General features: G+C 44.5%; 2 protein-coding genes across 10 annotated transcripts in view; one reads left to right on the forward strand and one right to left on the reverse strand.

Annotated features, from left to right (window-relative positions):
* The window catches only part of map4k5 (mitogen-activated protein kinase kinase kinase kinase 5), a 72,986-nt gene extending 72,095 nt beyond the window's left edge, over positions 1–891 (reverse strand). For 4 of the 8 annotated variants that reach the window (XM_054796528.1, XM_054796526.1, XM_054796525.1 and 1 more), the window contains exons 1-2: positions 477–890; positions 1–215 (exon numbers count right to left, since the gene is read on the reverse strand). In XM_054796528.1, coding sequence (XP_054652503.1) covers positions 1–108 — 108 coding nt within the window. In that variant the 5' untranslated portion in view covers positions 109–215; positions 477–890. Of the gene's footprint in view, positions 216–476 lie in introns of all 8 variants that reach the window. The other 4 variants (XM_054796524.1, XM_054796522.1, XM_054796529.1 and 1 more) reach the window with 2 other exon arrangements.
* The window catches only part of atl1 (atlastin GTPase 1), a 24,144-nt gene continuing 2,246 nt past the window's right edge, over positions 46–21,943 (forward strand). Inside the window, exons 1-13 of one of the 2 annotated variants that reach the window (XM_054796534.1) lie at positions 46–1,467; positions 5,160–5,410; positions 5,486–5,620; positions 5,716–5,820; positions 5,903–5,953; positions 8,825–8,881; positions 8,976–9,068; positions 9,156–9,294; positions 14,000–14,127; positions 14,207–14,263; positions 14,335–14,406; positions 14,469–14,900; positions 21,898–21,912. In XM_054796534.1, coding sequence (XP_054652509.1) covers positions 1,428–1,467; positions 5,160–5,410; positions 5,486–5,620; positions 5,716–5,820; positions 5,903–5,953; positions 8,825–8,881; positions 8,976–9,068; positions 9,156–9,294; positions 14,000–14,127; positions 14,207–14,263; positions 14,335–14,406; positions 14,469–14,900; positions 21,898–21,912 — 1,575 coding nt within the window. In that variant the 5' untranslated portion in view covers positions 46–1,427. The remainder of the gene's footprint in view (positions 1,468–5,159; positions 5,411–5,485; positions 5,621–5,715; positions 5,821–5,902; positions 5,954–8,824; positions 8,882–8,975; positions 9,069–9,155; positions 9,295–13,999; positions 14,128–14,206; positions 14,264–14,334; positions 14,407–14,468; positions 14,901–21,897; positions 21,913–21,943) is intronic. The other variant, XM_054796535.1, reaches the window with a different exon arrangement.

The raw sequence follows: 21,943 nt of genomic DNA on the forward strand, positions 1-21,943 counted from the left end.
CTTGAAAACATCTCCATAAGTTCCGCTTCCCACCCTCTGAATGAGCTCAAAGTCATGCTGAGGGTTCCTCCTCTGGATCTCAACGCTTGGCCGGGCAAACATGTCCATGGTAAGTCCAGATGAGCCTTTAATACATTTAAATCAGGTCTCTGTGGATCCGAGGACTGAAGATGCTGACTTTATTCAGAAGGTCCTTGTTGGAGCTGCTCCATGACCTGGTGATGGACAAGATTAGTTTCATGATCACCTCAACTGCTACAGTGCCGCTTGCTGAAGTTGTTCTCGTTCCGCATGGAGTTAACTAAAGTCGGAATAAAGAAGCTAAAAGCAGTTGACTCTAAGAAAACTAGCTAGGCACACTCCAGGAAATAGCCGGATCCAAGTCAACCATTACTTTGAACGGAATGGAATTAGCAATAAAGCTAATGCGAGCTAGCAAACTTAGCTTGTAGTCCAACTTAGGCTGCTTTTCTTACCGTTTGCGACACAACCAGCCTGGACGTCTACGCCGTGCATTTTAAACACTCCCGGAGGTGTTTAAGTATGCGATGGCGTCGAATAATGTGGGGAAAAGAGAGTAAAAGCGTCCTCTTTTGTTATCGAGGAAAGTGTGCGCTAGGAAAGTTGAGGCGGCTCTCCTCTTCGGGGGAAGCAGCCGCGTTCAAGCTTCTTTTTTAGGACATGTCATCGTCCTTGGGGGGAGATTCAGAGAGGAGTCGTCGTGATACAAAGGCCGGCGGTGACAAAAGATTCCACGCGTTGGTTAAATAGGGCTAAAAAGCGGAGAAAACGCAGACTGTTGCTGGTAATCTCCGCAGACTTTCAGACAGGATCCTGGTGGCGCGTTCAGTGGAGCCACGTCAAAATGGACTCTAGCGAAAAACACATTACAACACATTACAACACACTCCCGAAAAAAAAACCAAGGTGAGAATTAATTGCAAGTATTTTGATTGTACGCTCCTCAATCAAGGACACTTTTTTATTTTTCGGTGAATCATACTTTTTGGCTAGTTTATTAATGTTGTCACTTTACGACGGTCCACAACAGATGCCATGAATTCCACGTTTCCTTGTCGTTACTGCCCCCTATGGTTGGAATGCACTCTTACAATAGGTGCATTTAACGCAATAAAACAGACTCTAAGGTGAATTACTCATATTTTATACGTGCAAGTGTGTTTGTTCCAGCATATACAGCCAACCAGTCTTTTCCTGAACCTAAAAAACAAACACCGGCGCCCCCTGGCGGGCATCGCCACCACCACCGCCACCATCCTCCTCCTCCTCCTCCTGCAATGCGAGCATCGCCGAAGAAGGCTTCACCCAGAAGGCGCATCCTCCCTCCCAGCCACCCATGACTGCCGACTAGGGTGGTGCACTTAGCGGACAAACAGAGGGAATCGTGTTGTTTTTGCAGGGGCGCTATGGCGAAACACCGCAAAGACAGAGACAGCTGGGGTGAGTGTACGTACGGCATCTTTAATTCAATATACGTCATTTTAAGGTGTGTGCGTGTCGTTGTTGTTATTGTTGATGGGTGTCGGGTGAGGCCTCATCGACTTTAATATGAGCCTCCACCATCATTGCCAGATGATGCTTATTTAAAGACAAAAACGTGACTATTGCGGCGTCAAATGACTTGACGGCCTCCATCGTCCATTCAGAGACGTCACCACGGACGCCTTAATTGTGGTTTTTATCACATTTGACTGCATCAGCCGTGTAATTATGTAATGCTGCAGCAGTGAATGGCCCACAATCACCCTCATTATCAGCATCCACCTATGTGAGCATGATAACCTGTGGTAGTCACCTATTATTATGAAACCCGTGTTGGCTTATGAATCATAGTGACAAAAGGTGGGGGGAAGAAAGGTCTGACCCACTTAAAGGCAGCCAGCTCCCGGGCGAGGCCTTTTGCAGGAGAACCGACACTTATTATTCACACTGCATCCCTCCTCCGCCATCTGTCACAGGTGTGCTTGCCTTGCAAAACTGCATGATCATTACCATTGTTATCATCATCGTGACTGGAGAAGCAAACACGGACAGCGACGCACGGCTGACTTTGAGTGATGCTAATAATAATAATAGGCGACTGATTTGTGTGAGAGCGTGTTTCCACGGTGAGCCATAGCAGCACACCTGTATCATGGAATGAGCGACGATATTCGACGAGGCGACGAGGTGCTAATGGCAGGAGAGGATTATACCACTACTCCGCCCAGGCTTAGTGTAAGGAACCAATAGAAGGAGGGTGTTGGCACACGAATTCCGCCCACTCTGACTGTACTTAAGGCCTAGGCTACCAGCACTTATTAGTTCGCTGACGAAGCTCTTCGGATGAGGACCGAAACGTCCGACACCTTCTTCACAGAAGTACAGATGACGTCTCAAGAAGCCTTTCCCTCGATAAATACCAATAAATTAAGCAACAACAACAGAAGAGACATTAATACAAATAAATAAATAAAGAGCTATGAGTGTGTTGCGTGTGGCGTGTGTGAGTGCTTCGTTGAGAAGCCTGATGGCCTGTGGGTAAAAGCTGTTTGCCAGCCTTGTGGTCCTGGACTTCAAACTCCTGTAGCGTCTGCCTGACGGTAGGAGTGTGAATAATGAGTGTTGTGGATGTGTGCTGTCCTTGATGAGGTTGTGTGTTGTTCGTAGGACTCTGGTTGTATAAATGTCTTGCAGTGAGGGGAGGGCTGCCCCAACAATGTTCTGTGAGGTCTTGATCACCCGCTGGAGTGCCTTCCTATCACGTGTTGTACAGTTACCGTACCAAACAGTGATGGAGGCGGTAAGGACACTTTCCATAGTGCATCTGTAGAAGCAACTCAGGATTGTGGTGGACATGCCAAATTTCCTCAGTCTTCTCAGGAAGTACAGTCTCCTTTGGGACTTCTTCAGAATTTGTTGGGTGTTGTGAGACCAGGTGAGGTCCTCGCTGATGTGTGTGCCAAGGAACTTGAAGGTTTTCACCCTCTCCACCTCAGTCTCATCAATAAACGGGGGTCTATGCGGCTCCTTTTCCCTTGTTCTTGGGTCGATGATCATCTCTTTAGTCTTATCTGTATTGAGAAGGAGATTGTTATCACGACACCAAGCTATGAGGTCCGCCACCTCTCTTCTGTATGATGTTTCAACACCACCAGTGATCAGTCCGATGACTGTAGTGTCATCCGCAAATTTAATGATGCTGGTGTTGTTCTGGGAGGCCACGCAATCGTAGGTGAAGAGCGTGTAGAGGAGTGGACTCAGCACACACCCCTGGGGGGTCTCAGTGCTCACAATTCTTGAGCTGGATGTGCGATTGTGGACTCTGACTGACTGGGGCCTGCCTGTTAGAAAGTTAAACACCCAGTTACAGAGGGAGGGAGACAGGCCAAGTGTGAGGAGCTTATTTGTGAGTTTGTGGGGGCTGACTGTATTAAAAGCAGAGCTATAGTCTATAAATAGCATTCTGACGTATGTGTCCTGGCCCTGTAGGTGAGAAAGGGCTGTGTGGATGGCAGTGTTGACTGCATCATCCGTGGACCGGTTCTGGCGATATGCAAACTGTAGGGGGTCCACAGTGGCCGGGATGCTCTTTTTGATGTGGGTCATGACTATTCTTTCAAAGCACTTCATTACAATAGGAGTGAGTGCTATAGGGCGATAGTCATTCAAGCAGGTCACGTTGCTCTTCTTGGGTACGGGCACTATGGTGGTGGACTTAAAGCAGGTCGGTACAGATGCTTGTGCAAGCGACAGGTTAAATATGTCAGCAAGCACATCAGCTTGCTCTGATGAGCAAACCCGAAGTGCACGTCCTGAGATGTTGTCTGGGCCTGCTGCTTTTCGTGGGTTTGTTTTGTTCAGAACCCTGCGCACATCAGCTGATGTCACCATGAGAGGTGAGTCCTGTGTGCTCCCCAAGTCCAGCCACCCTCTCTGCTCATCAGGAGTTTGGGTGTCAAAGCGGGCATAGAACTCGTTCAGCTCATCTGGAAGTGTGGTTTGGCTGGACGTGGCTACGCTACTCTGCTGTTGATAGTCTGTGATGTGCTGGAGCCCCGCCCACATGCGCCGAGGGTCTGAGGTGGCCCTTCTGTCTGTACTGTCTTTTGGCCTCCCGTATGGACCTCCTCAGGTCATATCTGGCCTTTTTGTAGTCATCAGCGGTGCCCATGACAAATGCAGTCGAACGAGCACGTAGCTTAGCCCTTACATCACAGTTCATCCACTGTTTTTGGTTAGGGTATTTTCTGTAATACTTGGTGGAGGTAACAGTCTCTATGCATGTGCTAATGTAGCCAGTAACAGCAGACGCGTATTCATCCAAATCAACAGTACAATCTTCCCTCCCCGCTGCAGTTTTAAACACATCCCAGTTTGTGCAGCCAAAGCAGTCCTGAAGTACTTGATCAGTTTCTTCACGAGATGTCTTGATCAGGAGCGCAAGTGGAGGCAGGAAGGAGGAGGAGGACTAGCCTTAAAGAGTCTAAGAGTCAGCTGGTCTCACAGACAAACGCACACGCACTACACGATAATGCTGTGTGCAAAATTTTGTAAAAATTTGTAACTTAACTTAATTGTTTAAGTTAGTTTCAGGGGGACTACGAAGAGGAAGGAGTTTGAAGGGACAAGCCTGTCTCTCACACAAACCCACCTACGCGCTGTATAACTCAGCCAATGAGATGAGAGAGTAGGTGGTGCCCGGATAATCAGCCAATGAGATGAAAGCAGAGGCGGTGCCCTGAAAATCAGCCAATGAGAGCGTGATGCGTCAGAAGGCGTCATCAGTTAGTCTGAACTTGCACCGACTTGAGGCATTAATAAAGTCGATTGAAAAAATAAAAAAGACTTGCACTGACTTGACGCTTTATGTTATATGGAATTTCTTCTGTAATACGAAGCAAAAACTTTACATAAATTCTTTATGTTCGGTGGAATTTATGTAAAAGGAGGTTTATGTTATGCGAGGTACTACTGTATTTAAAAAAATATCCAACATAAATTGATTTATCCTTATATAATTACAATGAATTAATAGTATAATTTAATAAATGAATAATAACTCATACATTGTACGGCCTCCGCCTTGTCAGAGCTGATTGCTGTTTTTTGTCGTAGGTTGGCGTTCGACCTGATATGTTTTTTTCCCGCCACGGCAGGGTCCCTCGGTGACAAGAATGTCTACGACTGGAGTTCCGAGGAGGAGGAGTCGGACGGGCGGGCGCGGCCCATCCAGGTCCTGCTGGTTAAAGACGACCACACCTTCGAGCTGGACGAGGTGGCGCTGAGTCGCATCCTGCTGGCCGAGGAGGTCCGGGACCGTGAGGTGGTGGCCATCTCCGTGGCCGGAGCGTTCCGCAAGGGGAAGTCCTTCCTCATGGACTTCATGCTGCGCTACATGTACAACCATGTAGGTATATTATCTACTCGTACTGTACTGTACTGTCAGGAGAACGCAAACTACACGGTAACTCACCTTGCGCAGGCGTGCCAAGACTGGCTCGGCCTGGCGGACGAGCCTCTGACTGGCTTCTCCTGGAGGGGGGGCTCAGAGAGGGAGACCACCGGGATCCAGATCTGGAGTGAGGTCTTTCTGGTGGACCGACCTGATGGAACAAAGGTCAAATCTGTGTTGTTGTTGTTGGAAATTTGATTGTATCCAGAAATGGTTGACAATGTTCACCTGTGTCATCATCGTGGTCACCATCAACACAGGTGGCGGTGTTGCTCATGGACACACAAGGCACCTTTGACAGCCAGTCCACACTGAGGGACTCGGCCACCGTCTTTGCCCTGAGCACCATGATCAGCTCCATGCAGGTTCTGCACAGAAGCAAACATACGACTAGCATACCTCAAATGGCCTTTTCTCCACATGCTAACAAGAAGTACTCGTGTTTAGGTTTACAACATCTCACAGAACGTCCAAGAGGATGACCTTCAGCACCTGCAGGTAGTTTCAAACATTTCCCAAAATCCATTTTATATATCAGTGTATTTAACCACCAAGTGTCTTCTACGGTTGCCGGGTGGGTGGTCTATAAAAACAAATACCTATATAGTCTACCATAATATATGTTATATATAGGCCTGTCACAATAACAAATTTTGCGGGGTCGATAACTGTGCTATAAATTATCTGCAATATTCGATAATATCGGCACCATTTTTTTAATACAATTTTTTCATTCATAAAAGAGGTGTAATGTACATTTGAACCACTAGATGGCACTCAAGTATCGTGTACCTATGTGAGCCTCAGTCACATAAGCTTGACACAGACAATCTGAGCATATTTTTTTATTATTTATATGGCATATTAATGCGAGTGCATCGTATCAAATGCAGCAAACTTGAATTACTCAAGAGTCCAGGCAATTCGTACTGTCTGTCAAAGTTAATAAAAATAAACTAAAAATAAAGTTAAGCAATTTGTACTGTCTGTCAAAGTTAGTAAAAATAAGGAAAAGGCTTCTTGAGACGTCATCTGTACTTCTGTGAAGAAGGTGTCGGACGTTTCGCTCCTCATCCGAAGAGCTTCGTCAGCGAACTAATAAGTGCTGGTAGCTTAGGCCTTAAATACAGTAAGAGTGGGCGGAATTGGTATGCCAACACCCTCCTCCTATTGGTTCCTTACACTAAGCCTGGGCGGAGTAGTGGTATAATCCTATCCTGCTATTAACACCTCCGATAAAAGGGAAGTGTCGCTCCCTGAATTGGGTATGAACGACTCTGATACTGGCTAGTTAGCATCTATTGTTCTGGCTCGGCCCTGCCTTCACCTCATTTGCAAGACTAAGAGCTGTGGGTTTTGGTCTCAGTAACCTGCTGAACACAGGGTCCAAATTAAACCTCAAGCCACCATTCCGATTCAATGACGGGTTCTGTTGTTTGACAAAAATAGCTTCCTTTACTCCTCTTTCAAACCATCTGTTTTCTTTGGCCAAAATCTTTACCTCGCTGTCCTGAAAAGAGTGATTGGTAGCTTTCAGGTGTAGATGTACTGCTGATTGAGGACCACTAGCATTGTCCCTGCGATGTTGATAAAGCCTTTTTTGGAGCATTTGCTTAGTTTCCCCAATGTAGTGCTCTTTGCATTCCTCATCTTTACAGTGGATGGAATAGACCACATTGCTCTGTTTTTGGGTTGGAGCCTTGTCTTTAGGATGCACTCATTTTTGTCCGAGGGTATTTACTGGTTTGAAATAGGTAGGAATTTTGTGTTGCCATAAGATCCTCTGGAGTTTTTCGGAGACCCCCGCTACATAAGGGACTACCACTCCTCTCCTTTTTGCTTCTGTGGGCTTTTGGGTTTCTTTCCCTACTCTCTTCTTTTGACATTTGTTAAAAGCCCACCGTGGGTACCCACAGGTTGAGAGCGCTCTCTGGACATGTTGTGTCTCCTTTTTCTTTCCCTCAGCACTAGTTGGTATTTGTTCCGCTCTATGTTGGAGGGTCCTAATAACCCCTAGTTTATGTTGTAGTGGATGGTTTGATTCAAAAAGCAGGTATTGGTCAGTGTGTGTGGCCTTTCTAAAGACCTCTGTAAGTAGCTGTCTGTCCTTTCCTATAATTACCTTGCAGTCTAAGAAGGCTAGTTGGTTTTCTTTAGTGTCCTCGCGAGTAAATTTGATATTGGTGTCCACCGCATTGATGTGATCTGTGAAAGACTGAATTTCTTGTTTTTTGATTGTGACAAAGGTGTCATCCACGTATCTAAACCAGTGCCTTGGTTTTGTCCCTGAGAAGGATGTGAGAGCCTGTTTCTCCATCTCTTCCATGTACAGATTCGCCACTATGGGTGAGACTGGTGAGCCCATAGCACAACCATGAATTTGTCTGTAGAATTTCCCTCTAAACTGAAGTTTAGAGGGAAGTACAGATGACGTCTCAAGAAGCCTTTTCCTCGATGGACAACTCCTGTACGACTGAGAGCCTACACAGACGCATTAGTAAAAATAAAATAAAAATAAAGTTGACAAAATATTTATTTATTTTTTAAACTTGTAATATTATAGGGGATATTTTTTGGAAAATTTGGTTATTATGGGAATAAAGTCATAATATTACAAAAACAAATTATGTGAATAAAGTTGAAATATTTGTAAATTTTTACTAAAAATCCCCCCCCCCCAAAAAAAACAACTGCATAAATGGAAAATGGCAAATTCTATGAGAAAAATTCTAAATATTGAGAAAAGAAGTCTTAATGATTCATGTCATTTTAGTAGCATAAAGTTGAAATATAAAAAAAAATTATGTCGTAATATAGAGAATCGAGAAACAAACTAAATAATACATTTTTACAAAAATTTTACCCCCCCAAAAAAACAACGGCAGAAATGGAAAACAGCTGTAATTTTATGAGAATAAAGTCAAAATATTATATTGTTAGAGAAAAAATAATGTCAGAATTTATGAAGATTATTTAAGAATAAAGATGAAATATTTTGGGAGAAAAAAACCCATCAAAAACGGGGGTAAAAAAGACCGAAGTTGATGCTAATGATACGCTCTGTGTTGCTTTTGTAAACATAAATGACTATACTGTACAGCACAGAAGAAACAAGCTGTCATACTGTAGTTTACCCCATCCTTTAAAGCCACTTTGAGCCTGAGAGGGCAGCAGCGAGGCTCAGGCGGTCAACTCCATTTTGTCCTTGTGGGAGTTTGCTGCCCCCTGCTGCTCTGGAAGTTGGACGCAGTCCTGTGGAGCTGAAACAACGTGCAAATGTTCAACGAATTAACATATGTTAGAGGTTTAAATATGAGATATTTGTGCGATTCATTATTGACGAAAATATGTCACGCAACTTTACCTCAGCTGTTCACGGAATACGGCCGACTAGCAATGGAGGAGACTTTTCTCAAACCTTTTCAGGTACTTTGCATCGTTTTCTCAATGATGAGTCTTTAAAAAAACAACAAAAAAAAATGGGATGGCGCGCAGTGACACGCTCACGTTTCTTTCCCAGTCCATGATATTCCTCATCCGAGACTGGAGTTTCCCCTACGAGTTTCCATACGGCCAGGAAGGAGGCATGAAATTCCTGGAAAAGAGACTGAAGGTCAGTCAGCGGTCGTAGTGCGGGTTTCAGGTGAGTGGGATGCAACCTTTAAAAGTGATTTTTTAAAATTTTTTTTAATGTGGTTAGATCTCGGAGAACCAGCACGAGGAGCTGCAGAACGTGCGCAAACACATCCACTCGTGCTTCACTAACATCTCCTGCTTCCTGATGCCTCACCCGGGCCTCAAGGTGGCCACCAACCCGCACTTTGATGGACGAATTAAAGGTACGGTGTACAATTCATCCATTCATTCGCTTTATTCAACTCAGTGGAGATAGCCAGTATGTATTTGCATATATTTCACTCTATTTTTTCCCCATAAATAATTATTAATTATAATTGAATATAAAATTATAAAATGTATAAATACTTAAATAAAACTTATATATTAAAATTCTAATAACTTAAAAAAATATTCTTTATATTTTATATTTTAAAAAGTCAACTTTATGCGACTAAAATTACATTTTTTTTCTCATAACATTGTGACAATTTTTCCTGTTGTATGACTTTATTATCGTAAAATGACAGCAATTTTCCATATCTGCTGGGGTTTTTTGGTAAAATTTCAAGTTTCTTCTTGTAATTTCTCTTCGAGTTTTCTCTCATAAAATTGCGACTTTTTCTTCATTAGAATGACTCAATTCTTGTAAAATCACAGCTGTTTTTTTCTCATTTCTGCTGTTTTGAAATGTATTTTTCAACTTTCCGTTTGTAAATGTTTTTTTCATATCATCATGACTTTATTCCCATACGATAACTATCCCCTACCAAATTTTCCAAATATTACAACTTTATTTTATTTCCCATATTGCATTTTTTATTTTATTTATAATAATACATATTTATAATATACATATTTTCCCATTACAATATGACATTCTCGTAAAACTACAGCTGTTTTACATTTTCTGCAGGGTTTCTTTTTTTGGTAAAGTCTTCCAACTATTTAAACTTTCCTCTTGTATTTTTTGTTGTTGTTGTAATATTTTAACTTTTTCTTTATTTAGTTTTGTTTCTCATATTACAACATATTTTTTAAACTTATTTTTTCTTTAATATTTAAACTCTTATGGTAGTAAAATGTTATTTTTCTTCATAGTGTTATTTTCCGAATAACATTTTTCTCATTAGATTTCAACTTGTTTTCTTTTAATATTTTGACTTAGTTCTTTTTTTTTTTTTTTTTTCTTCCCCTGTCCTGTCCAGCCTTTAAAGCAGATAGAATTGTAGATCTAAATGCCGTCAAGTGCTCAACAGATTTACTCTGCCAGGGAGAAGTGTGATATACACTACCCCTGTTATACTAAATTTAATTGACTTTGATGCTTTGTTATAAAGCAAATTTGGAGCGACCGGACCGGAGCAGGAGGGGACAGAGAAGAAGGGAAAAGGACACGGAGGGGGGACGAGAGAGGGACAAAAAAAAAAAAAAAGACAGACAAGAGACAAGGACAACAGCAGCAACAACAACAATTGTGATAGAACAACAGAAACATGCAGGACAACATCAGCAAATAAATGTCCGTGACAACCACAAAGACGAACAAGGACATAAGGACAAAACAATATCAACAACCACAATGACAATGCTGTCAATGACAATCACACATAATAGTAGTCATGAAATGATGAACTATGATAGTGATCACAATGATAATACTGCATTGAAACAGTCACACATAATAGTAGTAATGAAATGATTATCTATGATAGTGAACAGAATGATAATGACTGTAATGCACATCATACATACATGCACAACATCTATAATCATACTGCTGATAACACCGTCGCTGGAATAAAACCAACAACATAATAACACCCTGGTTAACTCAGTGAGTAATTTGGGGAAGTACGTATGTACTGTGAGTGTGCATATGTACAGGTATCTCTGTATGTGGGGAAGACTTCATATGTATAAAGGTGCAAGAATGTGTGGGCGTGTAATTGTCACTGAGAATGCATGAAAGGAAAGGGGCCGCCTTCTACCTCCCAGAGAGCCCCGCCCCAAATAGCCAGGCCGAGCCCCCGCCGCCCCCTGAGACCAGCGAGAGATCACACCCCACAAAGGCAGAAGGGTAGCGGGGGCCACAAACCGGCAGGCCCAGAGACGCTTACACAACCGGAAAGAAGCCCGTCCGCGCCGGAAGCGCCAGATCCCGCCCACCCCCACCCCCAGGGAGCGGAGCCCGGCCCGCCCCGGGCCAACCCCCGCCCGACCCCCGACACAGGGCCGCCCCGCCAAGGGATGCAGGAGGCACACCCTCCACCCACCCGGCGGAGGCACGGGCGGCAGAGATGTATCACCCAGCACCCGACCCCACGGAGCAAACCCCTGTATGCCCCCCCCCCTCAAAAATAAATAACTAAAATAAATAAATAAATAAATAAAAGTACACACACGCACGCACATACACACTCCTACACACCCACACGCACGCACATACACACTCCTACGCACTCAAGCGCGCACACACGCACACGCACGCACGCACGCACACACACACAGTGGTCGACTGCCCGACACCCGGAAGCCCCACCCTATCCCCCGTTGGTAACCCTAGGAGCAGCGGAGCCGGGGACCCCGGGGTCCCAGACATACGATCCAGAACCCAGGCGCGGAGAGCGCGGACCGCCGGGGAGCAGGAAGACACCAGGCCACACCCTCCCAACGGTAGGACGCCGCCAGCAAGGCAGACAGGGGAGCCAGCGAGGAGGAAAGTGGGAAACTGAGCAGGCAGGCGGGAAAACGGGCGAGCAGCCAGGCGAACCATCACACAGCGCCAACCGACACCCGCGGGCCAGCAAACCCCGAAGAGGGAGCGGGAGCACCACACCCCAAGCCGCAGGGAGGCCAAGCACCAGAGCCGAGAAGGCGAGACCAGCAGCAGACCAGCCGACGGCCCCCACAAACCACCAGAAGCCAGACCAGCCACATGCCACCAGAGCCGACAGCACACCACCCGCGCACCGGAGCCCCACACCCGACAAGCCCACAGACAGACCGGGGGAGGCGAGGACACAGACAGCGGCCCGGCAGAGCACAAAGCGCAACGGCGACAAACGCCCAAGCGCCCGGCAGAGCACAACCCCCCCCAGCGGGCCCGGCCCCAGGGCAACCACCCCACCACCCAGGCCCACAGTACCCGCAAGCATGACCAAGCCCCAACCCACCAGCTGGCCCGGCGCCCCAGCAGCCGCCACACCGCAGCAACCACCACCCGCAGCAGCGGCACCGTCCCCCGGAGACCGCCGAACCCGCCCCAAGAGCGCAGAGGCGCCCGCAGCACGTGTCAGTCCAGGGGAAGCACCGCAAGCCGCCCCCCCCGGCGCAAGCCCCGGTATCAATAGGCCCCAGAAGGCCACCCCAGGGAAGGGCAGGCGAACCAGACAAGGGCACCCCACAGGCCAGGCCGCCCCGGGCGAGCCACCGCGACGGCCAGGCCCCCGGCCACACCGCCGACCCTGGCGGGCAGGCGCCGAAGTGCACGAGGCACCCCAATCCAGCCCGCCCCACCCGTGTATGTGATAAGGTGTGATTGTGTCTATAATGCAATTAAAAAAATAATAAATAAATAAAATAAAATAAAAGAGGACAGCTACGAAAAGCTGGTCTCTGTGTCCCTGAGGGGTGTATCTGTGTGCATGTATATGGGGTGTATGTGGATGATAGCTAATAATGCAATTAAAATCGGGGGGACAGCTGCCGCTCGGAGGGCCCCTCACCTGACCAGCCCCCCCCAAACCCTAAGTGTCTACTCTGCGATTAAAATTGGGGGGCAACAGGTCAGTGGCACGGTAGGAGCAAAGGAGCCCCGCAAGGCAGCTCCCCTCCCCAATCACGCCTGACCGTAGGCCACCCCCCAAGGTCCTATATATATGTGAGGTGGTGCAGTGGCACAGGAAGGACGGGGGCCCCACACCCCAACGCCGCCCAAACTTGACTTAGTACTTATAAAATTACATCTGATTTTTCCATTGTTGCAGTTGTTTTTAGGGGAAAAAAATGTTTTTCCAACTTCATGCTACTGAAAGGACATTTGTCCTCAGAGTTTCTTCCCATAAAATTGCGACTTTTTCAAGAAATCTTAGTACATTTTCTTTTCCTAATATTATGATTTTATTACCATAATATTAGAACTTTTTCCCCTAATATAATTTTCCAAAAATAACTTTTTGTTTTGTTTTTTCCTGTTATGACATAAAAAAATCATTAATATGCCACTTGTATGCTGCTAAAATGACTACTTTTCCTCGTAATATTTCAAGTTTCTTCTCATAAAATTGCAACTTCTTAAGATTATTATTATTATTATTCCCATAACTTTTGCCCAACCTAAATTTTCAAAAATTATAACTTTATTGTGTTTTGTTTCTCATGACATTACCATATAAAAAACAACAACACATCTTTCTTTATTTTTCCTCATAATATTACGTTCTGCTTGGAAGAATGTTTTCTCGTTAGATTACAACATTTTTCTCTTCATATTTTGACTTTATTGTTGTAAAAATGACTGCTGACTTAATAATAATAATAATGAATTAGATTTTAATCACGTTTTTCAAGGCACGCAAAGCGCTTCACAATGAAGTGAAGCCATTACTCAGTCACTCCTAAGTCACACACTGGTGGTGGTTATCTACATCTGTAGCCACAGCTGCCCTGGGCTAGCCAGTTTGCACCGACTCTCCATCTACCACCAAACATTCATTTGCATTCATACAGGCAAGGTGGGTGAAGTATCTTGCCCAGGCACGAATGGCACTGCCAACCTTCCAGTTTCTGGATGACCTGCTCTGCTTCCGGAGCCACTGCTGACTATTCCATTGTTGTTGGCTTTCTAGTTCAATGATACTGTTAGAATGCGCCGTTGGCTGTTGGACTTTGGACCCCCTTACTGTCATGTATTCCACGTGCGTGCAGAGATCGACACCGAGTTCATCAGCAACCTGAAGCTTCTGGTCCCGTGGCTCCTCAGTCCTGGCAACATCGACGTGAAGGAGATCAATGGCAGCAAAATCACCTGCCGAGGCCTGCTGGAGTACTTCAAGGTGGTGAACTGCTGGAACCTCCTTCTTATCCTCACCGTCGATGAGCTAAAAGAGTCGTTTATGCTTCTTTGTACGCTAGGCTTACATCAAGATTTACCAGGGCGAAGAGCTGCCTCATCCCAAATCCATGCTGCAGGTAACGTAAAGTTCCGTGTCCATACGGTGTGACGTCATGACAAGGAGACGACCTGTCGTGTTTCTCGTCAGGCGACAGCCGAAGCCAACAATCTGGCAGCCGTTGCAGCTGCCAAGGATCTGTACAACAAGAAGATGGAGGAGGTGAGTCCAAGTCCGGGGGTGCGTTGTACACTGTTCATTGAGCGTCGGCTTGTCCCTGGCAGGTGTGCGGAGGCGACCGTCCCTTCCTGGCGCCCAGCGAGCTGCAGGCCCGCCACGCCGTCATCCGTGAGGAGGCGCTGCAGGTGTTCCGCGGCGTCAAGAAGATGGGCGGCGAGGAGTTCAGCCGCCGCTACCTGCAGCAGCTGGAGGGCGAGGTGGATGAGGTGTTTGTCCAGTACATCAAGCACAATGACTCCAAAAACATTTTCCACGCAGCCCGCACGCCGGCCACCCTCTTCGTGGTCATCTTTGTCATGTACGTGGCGGCAGGCATCACGGGCTTTGTAGGCGTGGACATCATCGCCAGCCTGTGCAACATGGTCCTGGGCCTGGCGCTCATCACGCTCTGCACCTGGGCCTACATCCGCTACTCGGGCGAGTACAGGGAGCTGGGCGCCGTCATCGACCAGGTGGCCGGTGCACTGTGGGACCAGGTCAGTCACGCATCCATCCCATTAATTGACATATACTGCACACACAGTGGTGTGGAAAAGTGTTTGCCCCCTTCCTGATTTCTTACTTGATTGCATGTTTGTCGCATTTTAATGTTTCAGATCATTAAACAAATGTAAATATTAGTCAATGACAACACAACTCAACACACAATGCAGTTTTTAAATGAAACTTTGTATTATTAAGGGAGAAAAAAAAATCCAAAGCTCCATGGTCCTGTGTGAAAAAGTGATTGCCCCCTAAACCTAATAAGTGGTTGGCCCCCCCTTAGCAGCAACAACTGCAATCAAGTGTTTGTGATAACTTGCAATGAGTCTCTTCCAGCGCTGGGGAGGAACTCATCTTTGCAGAATTGTTGTCATTCAGCCTCATTGGAGGCTTTTCCAGCATGAAGCGCCTTTTTAAGGTCATGCCACAGCATCTCAATAGGATTCAGGTCAGGACTTGGACTAGACCACTCCAAAGTCTTCAGCCATTCAGAGGTGGACTTGCTGGTGTGTTTTGGATCATTGTCCTGCTGCAGAACCCAAGTTGCTTTCAGCTTGAGATCACCGACAGATGGCCAGACATTCTCCTTCAGCATTTTTTGGTAGACAGCAGAATTCATGGTTATATTTCCTGAAGCTGCAAAACACCCCCAGACCATCACACTACCCACCGCCATATTTTACTGTTCCTATGATATTCTTTTACACCAGATGTAATGGGACACACACCTTCCAAAAAGTTCAACTTTTGTCTGGTCAGACCACAGAGTATTTTCCCAAAGGTCTTGGGGATCATCAAGATGTTTTCTGGCAAAACTGAAACGAGCCTTAATGTTGTTTTTCTTCAGCAGTGGTTTTGGTCTTGGAACTCTGCCATGCAGGCCGTTTTTGCCCAGTGTCTTTCTTATGGTGGAGTTATGAACACTGACCTTAACTGAGGCAAGTGAGGCCTGCAGTTCTTTGGAAGTTGTTGTGGGGTCTTTTGGGACCTCTTGGATGAGTCGTTGCTGCGCTCTTGGGATCATTTTGGTTGGCCGGCCCCTCCTGGGAATTCACCACTGTTCCTTGTTTTGGCCATTTGTGGATAATGGCTCTCACTGTGGTTGGCTGGAGTTCCAAAGCTTTAGAAATGGCTTTATAACCTTTTCTAGACGGATAGATCTCAATTCATCTCAGTTAACCCTTTTAGCGCCAAAGCAACATTGCTGAATTTAGCAAGCTATTTCTACAAATATGATGCCTCACGTAGTTAATACTTTCTACTTTCTATGGCAGACATCTGTAACTTCAATCTGAGTAACATTTGTGGGCGTTCAGATGCAAATTGTATAAGTTTGTAGACGTTGAAGCCCCTTTTACGTGCGGCAGCGCATCCGCTCGCCCTGACAGTCCACACACGGCACACTTGAGCCGAAACTTTGCTAAACCGTGTTCGGAGTGGCAGGAGGGGACGTGGTGGGTTGTCAAAACACCGCTAATTGTGAGGGAGGTAGCAGGAATGTAAAAAAAAACCCAAAACAAACACATTACAGAAATAGCGGCATATGCGGTACAATCCACGGGAGACTCGTTGGTAAAAAATACACTAATAGATAGATATGACCTGAGAGGGTACACAAAGGGCGATTTAGGTATGGATTTTTTTCTCCCTTAATAATAAAAAGTTTCATTTAAAAACTGCATAAAGTGATCAGTTGTGTTGTCAGTGACCAATGTTGACATTAGTTTGATGATCTGAAACATTTACGGTAAGTGTGACAAACATGCAATAAACACTTTTTTACACCACTGTAATCTGTTCCAGGGTCAAACCGTGGCTTTTCTTTAAGTTATATTGCAGGGGTGTCCAAACTTTTACCAGCAAACGGATGCAAGCACTATTAAGTTATAAATATTTATTAAAAAAAATACATAAAATGCATCTGGGCTTTGCGATGCAGATGAAAAAAGCGAATTATTACTGTCAACTTCACGCTTTTCTCTTTTTTTTCCTCCCATTTTTGCTGTTTTTTTCCAAATATTTCAACTTTTTTCTTAAATTACCTTTGTAAATTTTCTTCTCATACCATCTGAACATTATATGCATCATATGACTTTCTCCCCAACAAAAATTTCTACTTTATTTTCCCTTTCTTTTCATATTTTTCCAACATTTTTCCTTTACCATTTCAACTCTACGCTACCAAAATTTGAATTTTTGAGTTTATTTTGGTACAATAGTTAAAATACAACTTTTTCCTCAATGTTTTGACCTTACTCTTGTCAAATTACAGCTTTTAAACGTTTTCCAACTATTTCAACTTTCTTCCTGTAAACATTCTCGCAATTATTATTTTATTCCTCATAATATTATGAATTTATTTTCATATAATAGTTAAAATACAACTTTTTTCTCAATAGTTTGACTTTATTCTCGTAAAATAACTTTTTCAGCATCCTAATTTCCCCAAAATTACAGCTTCAGTTTTTGGTTTGTTTTTTTCTCGTAGTATTATGACTTAAAAACACTTAAGGCTTTTTTTTTGGTATTTCAATTATTTTTTACAATTAAAAAAAAAATCCATCTTCCTTCCTGTAAATGTTCTCTTAATGATGACTTTATTCCCATAATATTTTCACTTTATTCTCGTTAGATTATAACTTTTTCGGCAACCTAATTTTCCCCAAATTAATTGTCCAAATATTTTAACTTTCTTCTCGTAAATGTTCGCTTCGTAATTATTCCCATGATATTTTGACCTTCTCCTCATAATACTGAGACATTTCTCCCAACCTGATTTTCCAAAAATTCCAACTAGATCTTTTTTGTTTGTCATCATGTTTTGTCTTTAAAAAATTGATTTTAATATTTAAAGTTAATGCAACTAAAATGACTGTAAATTCATCTAGGCCGCTACTTTGAACCCTGTGGCTTATACAGCGGTGCGGCCAATTTATGACTAAATTGTTTAAATACTGCGCCGCTTGCGAGCCAGTGAGGAAACGGCATCTCTGCCTTTGGCAGGAGCCAATCAGTGCACTCCAATGAGCTTGTCAGGAGGTCATTATATTTACTGTACCAGTATAACAACATAAGAGTCTGCACTAAATTCAGCACACTCAAAAAGTGTATATACAAATTTACAAACATGTCCCAATATGACTTTAAAATACAAAAACCCCAACATTTTTAAAGGTTTTCCATAAGGCACTGCGTCTGAGCAGTGCATTCATTGGGGCGCTGCAATGACGTCAGCTTCCCTCATTTTGCTTTGTCTTCTTGCTCACACTGGGGAACAGAAGCAGAATTGCATCCATATTCTACGCTTTCTATGCTCTCCTCCGTTGAAATGGTTTTCTCAAATGCATTATGGGAAGACTTTAAAATGTTGGGTTTTTCACCCCCCATACGAAGAAGGAGAGGAGGAAAGTGTGTCCGTAGGAAGAGAGAGAAGAGGAACGCCAAGAGTATAGGACTGAGATTAGGGACGTTGAATGTTGGAAATATGACAGGAAAAGGTAGAGAGTTGGTTGACATGATGCAGAGAAGGAAGGTAGACATACTGTGTGTCCAGGAGACCAGGTGGAAAGGTAGCAAGGCTAGGAGTTTAGGAGCAGGGTTCAAATTGTTCAATCATGGTGTAGACAGGAAGAGAAACGGAGTAGGAGTTATCTTGAAGGAGGAGTTTGTTAGGAACGTCCTGGAGGTAAAAAGAGTGTCAGATAGAGTGGTGAGTCTGAAGCTAGAAATGGAAGGTGTGATGGTCAATGTTGTTAGTGGGTATGCTCCACAGGTAGGATGTGAGCTGGAGGAGAAGGAGAAATTCTGGTTGGACTTGGATGAAGTGATGCAGAGCATACCTAGAAGAGAGAGAGTTGTCATTGGTGCAGACGTCAATGGACATGTTGGTGCAGGAAACAGAGGGGATGAGGAGGCCATGGGCAGGTTTGGTATCCAGGAGAGGAATGCAGAAGGACAGATGGTGGTTGACTTTGCAAAAAGGATGGAAATGGCTATAGTAAATACTTTCTTCCAGAAGAGGCAGGAACATAGGCTGACCTCTAAGAGTGGAGGTAGGAGCACACAGGTAGACTACATCTTGTGTAGACGCTGTCATCTGAAGGAGATCAGTGACTGTAAAGTAGTGGTAGGCCATAGTGTAGCCAAACAGCATAGGATGGTGGTGTGGAGGATCACCGTGGTGGTGAGGAAGATGAAGAGGACAAAGACAGAGCAGAGGACCAAATGGTGGAAGCTGAAAAAGGAAGAGTGTTGCATGACTTTTAGGAAGGAGTTAAGACGGGCTCTGAGTGGTCAGGAGGTGCTTCCAGATGACTGGACAACTACAGCTAATGTGATCAGGGAGACAGGCAGGAGAGTACTTGGTGTGGCATCTGGAAGGAAAGTAGACAAGGAGACTTGGTGGTGGAATGAGGAGGTACAGGAGTGTATACAGAGAAAGAGGTTAGCTAAGAAGAAGTGGGACACAGAGGACTGAGGAGAGTAGACAGGAGTACAGGGAGATGCAGCGTAAGGTGAAAGTAGAGGTAGCAAAGGCCAAACAAGACACTTATGATGACTTGTATGCTAGGTTGGATAGTAAGGAGGGAGAGACTGATCTATACAGGTTGGCAGAGACAGAGACAGAGAGACAGAGATGGGAAGGACGTGCAGCAGGTTAGGGTGATTAAGGACAGGGATGGAAGTCTATTGACAAGTGCCAGTAGTGTGATGGAAGATGGAAGTACACAGAAGGCCAGACGGAGCTGCATTGTGTTTTTGTAGATGTGGAGAAAGCTTATGACAGGGTGCCCAGAGAGGAACTGTGCTATTGTATGAGGAAGTCTGGAGTGTCACAGAAGTATGTTAGAGCTGTGCAGGACATGTATGAGGCCTGTAAGACAGTGGTGAGGTGTGCGGTAGGTGTGACAGAGGAGTTCAAGGTGGGGGTGGGACTGCATCAGGGATCAGCTCTGAGCCCCTTCTTGTTCGCTATGGTGATGAACAGACTGACAGACGAGGTTAGACAGGAATCTCCATGGACTATGATGTTTGCAGATGACATTGTGATCTGCAGTGAGAGCAGGGAACAGGTGGAGGAGAAGCTAGAGAGGTGGAGGTTTGCCCTGGAAAGGAGAGGAATGAAGGTTAGCGCAGTAAGACAGAGTACATGTGTGTGAATGAGAGGGACCCAAGTGGAAGAGTGAGCTTACAGGGAGAAGACATCAAGAAGGTGGAGGATTTGAAGTACTTAAGGTCAACAGTCCAGAGCGATGGAGAGTGTGGAAAAGAGGTGAAGAAGCGTGTACAGGCAGGATGGTACGGGTGGAGAAAAGTGTCAGGTGTGATGTGTGATAGAAGAGTTTCAGCTACAATGAAAGGAAAGGTGTAGAAAACTGTGGTGTTGTTTGGTCTAGAGACAGAGACAGAGATGAAGATGCTGAGGTTCTCTCTGGGAGTGACCAGGAAGGATAGGATCAGGAATGAGTACATCATAGGACAGCACATGTTACAGGTTTTGGAGATAAAGTCAGAGAGGCCAGACTGAGATGGTGTGGACATGTCCAGAGGAGAGATAGGGAATATATACTGTAGGTAGAAGGATGCTGAGTTTGGAAGTGCCAGGCAGGAGGCCTAGAGGAAGACCAAAGAGGAGGTTTATGGATGTAGTGAAAGAGGACATGAAGGTAGTCGGAGTGAGAGAAGAGGATGCAGAAGACAGGCTTAGATGGAGGCAATTGATTGGCTGTGGCGACCCCTGAAGGGAAAAGCCCAAAGGAAAAGAAGAAGAAGATACAAAACTCACATCGGTACATGTTTGTATATTTCTGAGGTCTAACGTTTGATTGTTAAGTTGCTGTGTGACGAGTTTAATGTTCGTACGATGAGACGTGAATTATATTGAGTAATATTGCAATTTACAACGGGTTGACAAGCTCGTCGTGAGTTTATTCATAGCTCATGAAAAAGAGCTGATTGGTCCTCACGGACTTGTGTGGGCCGCTATATGTCGCTTTATGACGTGGACACATGTGGCTTATACACCGGAATTTACGTACAATATATTTTTCTTCATAGTACAAGAGTTTATTCTCATAAAATTACGTCTTTTTTTTCTCCTTTTTTCTCAAATATTTTGCCAATATTCTTGTAAGATTACTGCTGTTTTTTTTATTTTCAGTGTTTTTTCACCCAAATTTTTGCAACTTTCTTCTTGTAAATTTTATTCTCCTAACATTGTGAATTTATTCTGGTGATATACCTTTTCCCCCCAAAATTACACCGTTTAGTTTGTTTTTCCATAGTATACGACTTGTATATGACTACGAAAATGTGTATTTTTTCTTTAATATTTCAACTTTATTCTGTTTTTCCACATAATATTATAATATTATTCTTGTAAAAATACAACTTTTTCCTCTATATATTTTGACTGTTATTTTATTATTCTTGTAAAATGACTGCTGATTTTTCCATTTTTGTTGTCGTTTTTTTTGTAGTCTTCTTGTTAAATTCTTTTAGCATGTGCAGCGGGCCGATAACGTGGCCCCCAGGCTGCACTTTGGACACCGCTGGACTGCCGTAGTCTAATAAATGGAATGTAGCCCCAGCTTTCTCAAACAACAACACTGAGTTTAATATAATAATAATAATAATAATAATAATAGTAATTTTTGTCTTACCTGCACCTGCTTGAGAACCTTGTCAATTAATGGCACCACTCCTGATCTGGTCCATTACTTCTCGAGTCTCTCTAACCAAGGCTCGTCTTTGCAGCTTGTTGGTTCACCCAACACTCCTAAAGAAAACACCGAAAGCTAGAAAGCGGCAAAGGCAAACATTGAAAAGAGGAAAGAGCTTTAAAAAGTATCTGACAATGTGCATTATTGCAGCAGTTTCATACGACGGCCACCAGATGGCAGCCGTCTCCTTTAAATCAATTCCATAGAGCGCTCGTGTCTTATTGCATGAGTTTACTCACCGTGTGTTTTGTCTTTTGTGCATCTGCAGGGGAACACAAACGAGGTAAGCCACGTGCACCATGCCTCACATTGAA

This window comes from Dunckerocampus dactyliophorus, chromosome 13 (assembly GCF_027744805.1).
Source record: "Dunckerocampus dactyliophorus isolate RoL2022-P2 chromosome 13, RoL_Ddac_1.1, whole genome shotgun sequence".
NCBI lineage: Eukaryota > Metazoa > Chordata > Actinopteri > Syngnathiformes > Syngnathidae > Dunckerocampus > Dunckerocampus dactyliophorus.